This window comes from Pangasianodon hypophthalmus, chromosome 23, assembly GCF_027358585.1.
Source record: "Pangasianodon hypophthalmus isolate fPanHyp1 chromosome 23, fPanHyp1.pri, whole genome shotgun sequence".
Lineage (NCBI taxonomy): Eukaryota > Metazoa > Chordata > Actinopteri > Siluriformes > Pangasiidae > Pangasianodon > Pangasianodon hypophthalmus.
In genome coordinates, this window is record NC_069732.1 from 2,570,815 (window position 1) to 2,583,638 (window position 12,824).

Sequence of the window (12,824 nt, forward strand, 5' to 3'; positions counted from 1 at the left end):
CTAGTGTGTGTATGACTCTGCGCTCTCAAAACAACTGCGTTATTGGCAAGTGAAAGTATTGAGCGCGCGCGACCTTGGGCCGAATTTCCGCCGTGAACGATGACGCAGCAAAAAGGTGCGTCACGCAGGTGTTGCGGCTCGCGACAAGCACGTGACTACCTTTCATTTTCGAAAAAGCAAATGACGTGTAGTGTAGCATTAGCTTAGCCGCGTAATTCCTTTTTTTTTTCTTTCTTGAGAGCCGTGCATATTGTACAAACAAGAGAACATACAAGCAAGCATGACAAGAATGCATTAAAAAAATATATATATAAAAATTATACATATTAAACAGGTCGTATTGCTTCCATTTTTTTTTACTTTTAGATATAGTTTCCAAATACCTTTTAATGTCGCTTTTAAATTGTTCAAAAATAGGCACTTTTTTCTTCCATTTAACCTAATGAATATTAATGAATATTAGCCATTATAATAATTAAATCAAATATAAATACTAGATTTTTATCACCATCATTTGAGATACACTTTACCATCACATCAGTTTCTATATAATTAACAGCAATAACTTCTTATCAGCCTAATTCCTGTGTCTGTGATGAAAATGGGAGTCACGTGCTCTTCAGAAGCGCCTGCACGCCGCACCTTTGCATTACATCATTGTGCATAAAAGCAAGTTTGCATTGATTCAGCCACTTCTACCACTGAACTAACTCTCACTAAAAGGTCGCACTGAATCAGTACAAGCTGTTTGTGTGTGTTGCAGTTGCTCAGTGGTTAAGGCTTTGAGTAGCACTGCAGAAGGTCATGTGCTTAAATTCCAGCACTGAAAAACTGCTGCTTTTAAAAAAATCATCCAAATGAGCAAACCTACTGGATTATGTGTTATTATGTATGATATTACTTTACTGAAAATATGTTCACAGTTGTTTATAGTAAATATTTTCAGTACTTTTGTCTGCAAACCAGTTGCTAGCAAATTACTGTAAAATTTACAGTCAGTTTTTTTACACTGAAAATGTCCTGATTAAATATAAGTTGAAGTCAGTTTCAGGATGCTGTGGCTTTTATTGGGTTCCATAGGGACTGCTATAGCTAATTTACCAACAAGACAAGAGGAGAAAAGAAAAAGCATCCAGAGAAACAGAAGACTTGTATTAAGCATGAAAAAAAAAATTCCTTACACTTCATCTATGTAATGGAACTTGCTTATATGCAATATTAGTGTGTTGCTTGCATGCAACTATACACATATTGTAAGGGTTGTATAAGGATTCAGAGATTTGAAACACACAGGTAAGTCCATTATCAGACAGTAAAACACTGTAGAGTTATGGTTACATTATATCTGATGTATTAGTAGCTATTATTTCACACTATGACAGTTGATATGACATAATGACAGGAGCAGAAGGAGTTTACTGTATTTAATTGAAGCTTTATTAGATTTATTAAGGTTGGATTTTTTTAATTATTATTATTTTAACGCAAGTGCCATTTGAAATCGTTGAGACAGAAGAAGTGAAGAAAATACATCCGTGACTTGTGGTGTAGGTTTTTCATCATAGGAGCAAAACGTTCCTAAAGAGCTCCACAACTCCTTCTGCTAACCTGCAGCACGTGCACAACACGCAGCCGGAAGTGACCCATGACACGTTTCCGGGTCTGTGGACATGAATGAAAGTAAATATAGTTGCAAAGTTGCAAGACTTTGCATAGCAAGTTGTCTGAAGTGGACTGCGTGTGTGACTAAGCAGAGAAGACCTCCGGGCTAACACAGCTCTGGGTTTGATTAGCGACACTGATGGGGATTTGCTGACTCAGCGAAAAGGAGACCATGCAAAGCCTTGCCTTGGTTCTTCACTTAGCAGCTGATTAGCTTTATGTGCGAAAATTCAGAATGCTAACAATCACTACTGCAAACCACAAAATGAAGTAAATATGAGCCAGTGTTTGCTCTCTTAAGCCAGAGTCGGACTGCTGCTTATTTAGGCTGTAAACTCTTTAAGCTACAGACATTTCCCGCGTTTAAAAAAAAAAAAAAAAAAACCTGCTTTACCACGTGACTTGCAAGTCCTGGTGTGTTTGTGGTGACACAATCCGCATGCCCTGCTACTGGACACTGGAGACCCACTGAATTCATGTCTGGAAATAATAATCCACATTAACTAAGGGCTAGAGGATCACTCTCTTCTCCAGCTGATGTTAAATGTGTTTTTCAGGGAAGCAAAATGGAGGGAGTTTAGCCCACCATGCTCGATACTACTCGTAATAATAAGAGACTTTTTGACATTATGCTTTTTATGTTAGGAGAAAAGCTCTTATTTGCAGGGCTTGCTTGCTGTAGAGCTTTCGTTATAACCATCACACACAGGTTTCTCAACGTTTTTGCACATAATATCCTAATTTCAGTTAACCCCTTTCTTCCTCTAGCCCAATTTTACATTATTCAAATAAGAGTAACTGAATAGCATAGGACAGACGTGTGTTGTAGATGAAACGATTGGGTAGGAAACACACACACACACACACACACACTCACACACACACGGTCTGGATTGTGAAAACATTTATTAGTGGTTATATGATGATTATTATCATGCTGTACGTAAGACTGATTCTGTACCATGAATGAATCAATAAATAAACAAATAAATAAATAAACAAATAAACTAACTAACAAATAAATAAATAAATAACATTGTGACAGTAGACATTAACAGCTTCTGATGGGTCTTGGGGATTTTGTAGTGGATCTGTAGAAACTGCGCATGACCTGTAGAATGACAGGGCGCGCGCTTTCCCACGCGCACGAGCTGAAACTCTGCAAAACAGTTCAAACCAACATGGTGAAACTGAGTGAAATCTCGCTGGTGAATTACAGCCACAGAGACACTCTCACCTTTTCTGACAGAAAATCAGCCAGACTGCTCCAAAAAGCGCTCCACTTTTCCACTTCAGCAGGAGCAGAGCTGGCAACCGGAACCTGCAGCACAAACAAAGCAAACCTTCAGCAGCAGTTTCAGAGCACATCTTCATTTCAACCAACAAACACAGCCGAGCTCTTTATCACCTCTAGTGAACAGAGTAAAGGAGTAAATCTGACTAAACACAGCCTCCCTGGAAAGAAAAAGAGTCAGGGGGGGTTTTATTGTTATTCCTCTGTATAACTCCAGACCCATGGAGCAACACATAACAATAACAGCACTGAGATTAGACAGCACTGAGATTAAACAGCACTGAGATTAGACATCACTGAGAGTAGACAGCATTGAGATTAGACAGCAATGAGATGAGAGAGCACTGAGATTAGACAGCATTGAGATTAAACAGCACTGAGATTAGACAGCATTGAGATTAGACAGCACTGAGATCAGAGAGCACTGAGATTAGACAGCATTGAGATTAAACAGCACTGAGATTAGACAGTATTGAGATTAGACAGCACTGAGATTAGACAGCAATGAGATGAGAGAGCACTGAGATTAGACAGTATTGAGATTAGACAGTATTGAGATTAGACAGCACTGAGATCAGAGAGCACTGAGATTAGACAGTAATTAGATTAGACAGTAATGAGATTAGACAGTATTCTCCAGGTTTGGAAGAGCTTACACATGCTGTGTAGAATTGTCTCTGCTGTCCGAGTGAATCCTGTAAGTGCTGCAGCTCACTGGACTTCCACTCGGTGGACGCGTTCTTCAGCAGGAGATCAGAGACAATCCGAAATGACATTTCCAACACCAGCAGCCTGCTCTCCTCCTGTCCTCCCCCAGACACCACACACACACATCACACACTAATGCTCAATCAGTATTAATTAATTAATTAATTAATTAATTAATTATCAATTTAACGGATTTAATTTGTTAACTAGCTGATGAAAAATAAAGAGAGAGTGATCCCTTCATCCACGAAGAAAGTAATATAGCTCCATTCCAGTATAGCCGTATTTTTAGGATGTCTTTTTCCTCCAATCTAATTTTTTTATTTTTATTTTTTTATTTTATTTTATTTTATTTTATTTTTACAGGTAACTGTAATCTGTCTCACAGTCCTGTTCGGTCTAGAGAATAAGAGAAACTCTTCCCATTGCTCACCTGTTTCGGGAATTTTGGACTTTGGAGGTTCATATTTTCCGCCTCGGTCTGACATCTCACAGGTCGCGTTTTACCCTATAAAAAAGCACAAAAATAATCAAAAATATTAATTTATGTGGTTATTAATTAATATATTAATAAATATTAAAATGCATATGAAAATTAAGCCCTAGATAATGGCTTGTTTAAGTAATTAATCATTATATTAATGAGCAATTATGAATTGGTTAATTAATTAGCAGAAGCTCTTATTCAAAGAGACATAAAATTAAGTTTTAAATTAATTATTAATTATAATTAATGAAGAAATTCTACAATCAATACAGAGTAGGCGCGGACCCAGGACACGGCTCTCCAGTGTATACACACACACACACACAAAGTGAGAGATTGTATGAGCTCTTACCAGGCTGCAGAGTTTCTGGATGATTTCTCGTGTTCTTTTAGACTCCAGTTCTTTGGAGCATCGTGCAAACACAGCTGGGCAAATAAGAAGCCACAGAAACACACATCGCAGAGTAATAACCATCCTGTCTGCTCTCAACTGCTCTGAACTGCTCTTGTATTCTCACCAAGAGGTCAGCTGAGGAGTGAGGAGAGGAGCTACCTGCAGAGGGTTTATATTCTCCCAGCAGTGAGTGCTGTGTGTAGGGCACGAGCAGAGGGAAAGCCCAGGTTAGGCTTGTATTAAAGGTTCTGCCTTCTTCTACAAGCATGATGACATAATGCTCCTACTTTTGGATTTTATCTGAGTGAGGGTTTTTTTTTTTTTGCTCCTTGGTGTTTTGTGTTTGTGCATTTCTCTTTGCTCCGAAAAAAAAACTGCTTTTTAGGCATGCGAAAGTAATTATCCCAGTGGAACCTGTTCTGAATTTCCGTCATCCCGCAGTGATGCAACGAAAAGGCGTGGCTCGAGGGAACTTTCATTTTCGCAGAGCCTGATGACGTAGTGCAGCATTAGCTAAACCGCACAATTCCCGTGTAATGGTCTGTCTGTGATTTTTTCTTAGTCATCCAGGTCTTTTTTTTTCAGCAATATTAAAGCCGACTGGACGAGTTTCACTCGCTCCTGAGTCAGTGTGTGCACAGAGAGGGTTACAGCCTCGCTTATTACTGTGCACTCCACTCAAATAAATACCATTCACTTTTCACAAAACATGTAGAAAAGTAATAAAATAGTTACTCATTTTAAAATTGTTTTCACTTGTTTCACCAAATATCTTTCCTCACATATCTATTAATCCTAACCAGACTATTCTCTATAAAATGAGGTCAGACAATGCAGAAAAAAATGGGTTATTAAAATTTAACTAAATTGCGGGAACTGGAAAATCCTGCTGATGTCATCCTCCTTCCCTGTCACACTCTTGCTGTTACACTCTTGATCCGATACTCTTGCTGTTACACTCTTGCTGTTACACTCTTGCTGTTACACTCTTGATCCGATACTCTTGCTGTTACACTCTTGCTGTTACACTCTTGCTGTTACACTCTTGCTGTTACACTCTTGATCCGATACTCTTGCTGTTACACTCTTGCTGTAAGCACAGTGATCCACTGAAGCTGAAACAAGCTTTTAGTAATATTTATTGTTTTAAAGCCAAAAATGTTTTAAACATCTGTTTTTTTTTCATTTCGAACAAACAAACAAACAAAAAAAAAATCCAAGAGTGACCCTAATAACGACCTGAAGAAATCCAAAGTTATATCATTAACCTAGAAACAGCATGTTGTTGTGGTCAGAGGGTCCAGGGAAGAGCTCTGCTCTGTGTTAGCCTGCTAAACTATTAGCTAGCTGAGACATTAAACTAACTGATCATCCTCGTGGTTGGAGTTGGACTGTGTTTACTACTACCACTACTACTGATAATAATAATAATAATAATAATAATAATAATAATAATAGCTACTATCACTACTACTACTGATAATAATAATAATAATAATAATAATAATAATAATAATAGCTACTACTACTACTACTGATAATAATAATAATAATAATAATAATAATAATAATAATAATAATAATAGCTATTACTACTACTACTACTGATAATAATAATAATAATAATAATAATAATAATAATAATAATAATAATAATAATAATAGCTACTAATACTACCACCACTACTACTATTATTACTACTACTACTACTACTACTACTACTACTACTACTACTAATAATAATAATAATAATAATAATAATAATCATAATAATAATAATCATAATAATAATAATAATAATAATAATAATAATAATAATAATAATAATAATAATAATAATAATAATAATGTCTTAATGGAGTGGCCAGAAGGATGCTGGAGAGGCCAAGATGTTTTTTTTACTTCCACAGTTACAAAATGTGATTGCCTAACAGGGAAATGAACATGGACTGAACTACATGACCCATACTATGAGTGAAACAATATTGTGTGCATATTGTTTGGAATGCATTACACATTTAATAAGCAAATATTAATATAAAAAACATTTTTATTTTATTTTATAAAATGTTTCATTTAAAAATAATAATACAGCATTCCTAATGATGGTGTTAACAGACATACTAACAATTACATACACATAAATACCTAATGTCAACAAAAATGGCTTATATGCAAATTACCGTGAGATATGTTATGAAAGAAATAAAAAAAAATAGGAATAATTAAATCTTTAAAACTATATCTTTAATTGATGCCTACTATTAATGCCTCCAAAATGCACTTAAATCCCGATAAACATAAATACAATATACTGTTTTTAAAAAATGGACCTACATATAAATAATTAATACTGCCAGAATTTACCGAAATCCAAAAAACCCATGAAGACATAAATAAAATCTAAGTTATGAAAGGAAGGTGACAGGGATATGATGTGTTTTGGGTATTAAGAGGAATCTGAGCAGGTTTCTGAAGAGCAGTTAATCCTGAAGGTCGCTTTTAGTTTTGGTGGCCAGCAGGTCGAGTCTTCTCAGGTGTTTCAGCACCACTCCTGCGAGCTCATTCCAGCCCTCTGTGCTGTAATCCTGCAGGGAGAAAAGGCACATCAGAAAGCAGTACATTCTGGTTTAATCAGAAAAGGAAACTCAAACTGCAGCCTGGGGAGCTCCTGGCTCACCACACCACAGCTCCTCCGGGATGCGCACTGTGCTCTTCAGGCGAGAAACCAGACTCCTGAAGTGCAGATCCATCTTTTTAGATATTCTCTTCTGCACGTTGGTGGCCAAGATATTTTTTTCCTTTAATGAAAAGAGAGGAATTATTATTATTATTATTATTATTATTATTATTATTATTATTATTATTATTATTATCATCATCATCATCATCATCATCATCATCATTATTATTATTAATATTATTTACAAATCTCTTTATGGAAAGCTTTCTGTTGTCACTTCATGCTGAGGAATGAATCTGACTCACACATTGCTCCAGCTCCAGAATCTGACGATCCACATCGAGCAGGAAGATCTGCAGCTCGCGCTGGTCGCAGTCCACCTTCTCATATTTCTTTATATAGATCCTCCTGATGCTCTTTAGAGTCCGCAAAATGAACAGAATGTGATCCTGTGCCTGTTGAGCATAAGCACCATGTCGAGCACTGTGAGCTGCATTCATCAGATCTTCCTTTCATTTTATTTATTATTTCATATTCTTCTGTCTATAATAATTAATGTCTTGTACCTGGGCTGCTCTAGTTAGGAGCTTCTTGCTGTAAACCCCAACACTGGCTCACTGACTGTCGTGGGATTTGAGCTTATAACTTTCTGATTAGCACAAAACACCTACTGCCCAGACACCACCCGCTTTTTTTGTTTGTTTGGTTTATTTATATTTATATTATTCATTAATTATAGATGTAAATTTAATTATTGTAATGTAATTGTTTTTAATCGTTTAATGTAAATGCATGAATGAACGAATAACCTTCAGAAAGAATATTTTTCCTACCTGATTGGTGCATTTCTATTCATCATTTCATATTATAATAATTCAAAACTATTACTGTTCAAAAAGTAAGCTTAACTAAAGCGGTACTTTACCTGTAGCTGGTGTATGAGGTTGTACTGTTTGTGTGGAAACTCCATGCTGAGTGTGTCATGACTATGCACAGAATCTTTGCACTAAAAAAAAAAAAAAAAGAAAAATTAAAATAGAGGATACAGATCAGCTCACAGTGATGAGTTATATCACACACTGTGCTCTTCCAGAAGTCCAGCTGAACGCACATAAACACTGTATGAGTTAATCACTGTAACATTAATCAGTTGCTTTGAATAGCAGTTTGTCTCTCTGTCTTTACTCACCGCCTGCTCAAGGTGAAAAATGGAGCTGCTGCTTAAAACCTGGAAGCTGCTTAGAGATGCTCTGTTCTGCGTCTTCATCCATGTGCATCCAGCTGCGCAGCTCCAGCTGCTGAGAGTGAGCATAATAAAACCCCACACATTTACCACTGCCATCATCCTGAAGCACGCAAATCAAGCAATGCAGAATGATCAACAGACGTTATCTGGAGGACGTTCAGTGCACAAGTGCAGTGCAGTTTTCTTTTCTTTTATAGGAGACCCACTGAAAAGCGAAAAGACGAAGCGCTTTCCCAGCTCTTTCACATTAAAGCCAGCATTGAAAGGTTAAGCACATTTGCATTCTTTGGAACTTGGATTTACTTTCTTTTTTAGCACGTTCCCATGTCAATCATGCCTTCAGGCTAGGCAGGACGGGTGATTCCAGGGTGATACCACCGAACTAAAATTGCCCAGGAGAATTAAAACGACAGGTGATCCCATGCTGTTACTGAGATCTGATCTAATGCAGTATCAGATCAAACTTCACACAATTAGACAGATACACATCAAAATCCCCAGTGCTGAAGTAACGTCCACACTCTCAGAAAAAAGGACTAAACTGTACCTTTTCTTGGCGCTGCTGCTGGTGGTGGTGCTCTCTACATCATTTGTAGCTTTAGTGTGTATCTTTTACCTGGTGTAGTGTATGCAAAATTATCTTTACATCATTGGTACTAAATGAGAAATTCACTCACACACATAGAATTGCCTATGAAGGAAATTTAGATATACAAAACCCCAAAGTTTGTTTTTTCTTAAAGTAGAAAAGTTACAACCATTTCATATGAGAATGATTAGAGATGATGAAACATCCAGGTGATGATCCAGATGCTGTATGGTGTAACACACTGCAACGCATTCAGGTCAGATCACATCACTTCAGAAGATCACTGAAGAAGGAAGATGAGACAACTTGTAAAAACTTGGTAGTTTTATTGGATAAAATTTGTAAAGGTAATTTTTTGACACCCTATCACTCTAAAAGTTAATTAAAGGTTCACGATGGTCCTTAAGGTTCAATTTTACATTAAACTGTTTTAAACATACCCTAAATGCACCCAAAAGATATGCCCCCTTGAGGGTACCACCACAGAGACAAGGAAAGGTTAATACCCTCTTTTTCTGAGTGTGTGTGTGTTAATGTATTTTTTTTTCTGAGAGGGGAATTTGTGTCATCTCATGAAGATTTTGATTTATTGGGGGAATTAGATCTGGACCATTAGCTCAGACTGGTTCTCATGGACTATAGAAAGTACCAGGGGGTGAATTTCCCAAAAGTTATCAAACTTAAGATCATCTTACCTGGGAGAGAGAGTGTTCAATACGATGCTAGCTCCACCATGTAACAATGACCGCTGTGCTGCGATGCTTTGGAGAAACCCAACTACTCACTGTTCAAATGTGTTCCTCTACATTTAACCATGTCTGACAAGCAAACAACAAAATCATCAACAGTACTGCGTTCCCTGTCCAACACTCCACCTCAGTCTAACCAGCTACCCTTTGCTAAAACACAGGCTGAGCTGGTCCAAACTTAGTTATTACTTAGCAAACTTAGGACAGTCATGGCCTAATGGTTAGAGAGTCAGACTTGTAACACAAAGGTCATGGGTTCGAGTCTCAGGTCTAGCAGGGATTGTAGGTGTGGGGAGTGAATGACCAGTGCTCTCTTCCATCCTCAGTACCCCGACTGAGGTAAGACCCTTGAGCAAGGTGCTGAACCCCCAACTGCTCCCTGGGTGCTGCAGCCAAAAAGGTTGCCCTCTGCTCTGGGTGTGTGTGTGTGTGTTGGATGGGTTAAATGCAGAGCACAAATTCTGAGTGTGGGTCACCATACTTGGCCACATGTCACTTCATTTAACTAAATGTATCTAATAGTCTTAGTGTCTTCATAATAATGCTGGAATTCAGAAACGTTTTTTTTCCCTTTCTACCGGCACTTAGTTGACAAAGTGTCATCGTGCTGGTCACCAGTTTGAACAGCTCGACCTGTGTCTGGTAGCTGGTTGTTCAGTAATAAAGAATTGATCTTTGACTATGCTCACTCATAGAGTTGGTCTAGTTGGTCCAACTATTCATAAGCGTTAAAATCCAGCACTGAGAACTTTTGGGTGGTGTGTGAGGAGGCAAAGACTTGTGAAAACAAAAGCAATTGGTTTACAAAAAACAGTTAGGTTTGGATATAGTGTTATTTTTAAAAAATTCTGAGGTTGTGGGAGTTAAAATGAAGTGTGTTCCCGTTATTAGCTGAAAGATTTTTGTGGAATTCGTGTGAAGCTGGTTGTGGTTCTCAGTTCTCTTGACCTCAACGCAGTGTGAACGCTTCCTTCCTCCGTCTTCACTCAGGAAACTAATACTGAATTCAACTATACAGTAACCTTCACTTTGCACTTACACAAAAGGATGACTCAGAAGGGAATCTTGGGCCTTTTTATGTGGTCTGGTACAATTTTTTTGGAGCTTTGCACAACAATAACAACAAATCTGACTATCAATTTTCGCTTTCTTTTTCTTGTTCTAGCAACATGCTAGCAACTAACAGGTATACCATAACAACCTTTAAACATTTGTAAAACAAAAAATGTAAAATGTAACCATTCCAACCTTTTACCATTTCAGCCGTTAAACTCTTAGTTGTTTAAGGTTTTAACATTTTAATATCAGTAACAATGATAGTAGTATATTTTAACTCTTTTAGAAGCCTCTGTCAGGTTCTCTACAAATGTTCCACTTATTATTATTATTATTATTAGTAGTAGTAGTAGTAGTAGTAGTAGTAGTAATAATAATAATAATAATAATAATAATAATAATAATAATAATAATAATAATAATAATAATGGTAGCAGTAGAAGTAGGTACCAGTATACTTAGGTACATAGGTTTCTTAGAGAACCTTTTGACTGATGGATCTTTAAGGCCATGGTATTCAGAGTGGGGTCTGGAGACCTCCAGTAGTCTGTGATGTACACTCACAGAGCTCTTTATTAGGAACACAGTACTAATACTGGGAAGTGCTTCTCTTTGCTCTAAAAATAGCCTTGATTCTTTGTGACATGGATTCCACAAAATGAAACATTCCTTTGAGGTTCTGGTCCATGTGACATCATCGCATCATGCTGTGAATCTCCTGCTCTACCACGTCCCAAGGGTGTTCTACTGAATTCAGATCCAGTGACTGGGAATGCTACTGAAGAGCACTGAACTTATTGCCATGTTCATGAAACCAGTTTCAGACAGCTTTGTGACGTGGTGCATTATCATGCTGTAACCTGCCATTAGAAGATGGTAAATTGTGGCCATGAAGGGATTCACATGGTTAGCAACAATACTCCAATCAGCTGTGGCATTCAAGTGATGATTGATTGGTATTAACGAGCACAAAGTGTGCCAAGAAAACATTCCCTACACCATTACACCACCTCAACCAGCCTGGACTGTTGACACAAGGCACGATGGGTCCATGGATTCATCTGTGCGCCTCAGTAGAAATTGAGATTCATCAGACCAGGCTATGTTTTTCCAGGCTTCACCTGTCCAGTTTTGGTGAGCCTGTGCCCACTGCAGCCTCAGCTTTCTGAAACTTGTTTTCAGCAGTTATAGCAATACTCAAACTAGCCCATCTGGCACCAACAGTCATGCCACGCTCAAAATCACTCAGGTCACATTTTATCCCCGTTCTGATGGTTGATGTGAACATAACCCGGAAGCTGCTAGCCATATCTGCATGATTTTATGCATTGTGCTGCTGCCACATGATTGGCTGATTAGATAATTGCATGAATGAGTAGATGTACAGGTGTTCCTAATAAAGTGTTCTGTGTGTGTATATCAGATGAATATCACATGTATCATGTATATCATGGATATCATATACCTGACTGTATTGCTTTTTTTTAATGACAGTGAAAGTAATGATTATGATCTACTAATATCAAAGTTGTTATGATTATTATTTAATCACAATAGTTGTGAGTGTAATTAGTCTTGTAACATAAATGTTTAAATTGAACTGCTATCAGGAAGTGATGTAAATATGATACAGGCTGTTTCAAATCTACATCTGGATGAGTGGAAAGTTCTAATGGCTGGAATTTAAGATTATGATGGAACATTGTTGCTTTATTGTACTTAAAATTAAATCTGTAATATCATCATAAGGAGGGGGTTCTTGGAAATTCTTTTACATCCTAGGATGCAAAAAGTTTAAGAACCCCTGCTTTAGGGAACAAAAAAAAAAAGTTCTTTAGGGAAACAAAAATAGTTCTTCCACGGCATTGCTCTAAAGGTGCTTTTCTGGAACCTTTATTTTTAAGATTGAGTAGTAGATTAGATTGGCTAAGGGTAGATTAGATGCGTTATCACTT

At 37.3% G+C, this 12,824-nt stretch overlaps 2 protein-coding genes across 4 annotated transcripts; both read right to left on the reverse strand.

The window, feature by feature from the left end:
• Window positions 1-2,553: 2,553 nt before the first annotated feature.
• Window positions 2,554-4,626, reverse strand: LOC117595865 (interferon tau-like). The gene is made up of 5 exons (XM_034298646.2): window positions 4,504-4,626; window positions 4,098-4,172; window positions 3,613-3,759; window positions 2,900-2,983; window positions 2,554-2,821 (listed from the first exon to the last, which is right to left on the reverse strand). The coding sequence occupies exons 1-5, from the start codon at window positions 4,624-4,626 to the stop codon at window positions 2,714-2,716; spliced, it is 537 nt and encodes a 178-aa protein (XP_034154537.1). The 3' UTR covers window positions 2,554-2,713.
• Window positions 4,627-6,578: 1,952 nt separating this feature from the next.
• LOC117595866 (interferon a3-like) lies at window positions 6,579-12,726 on the reverse strand. Of its 3 annotated transcripts, XM_053228232.1 has the most exons (6): window positions 9,023-12,726; window positions 8,419-8,527; window positions 8,155-8,235; window positions 7,535-7,684; window positions 7,255-7,347; window positions 6,579-7,134 (listed from the first exon to the last, which is right to left on the reverse strand). In XM_053228232.1, exons 2-6 carry the CDS (start codon window positions 8,494-8,496, stop codon window positions 7,030-7,032), a joined length of 507 nt encoding a protein of 168 aa, XP_053084207.1. In that variant the 5' UTR covers window positions 8,497-8,527; window positions 9,023-12,726; the 3' UTR covers window positions 6,579-7,029. The 3 variants fall into 3 exon arrangements, with proteins under 3 accessions (XP_053084207.1, XP_053084205.1, XP_053084206.1); XM_053228230.1 differs by having other exon boundaries at window positions 8,419-12,726; XM_053228231.1 differs by having other exon boundaries at window positions 7,227-7,347; window positions 8,419-12,726.
• Between the last annotated feature and the right edge of the window lie 98 nt (window positions 12,727-12,824).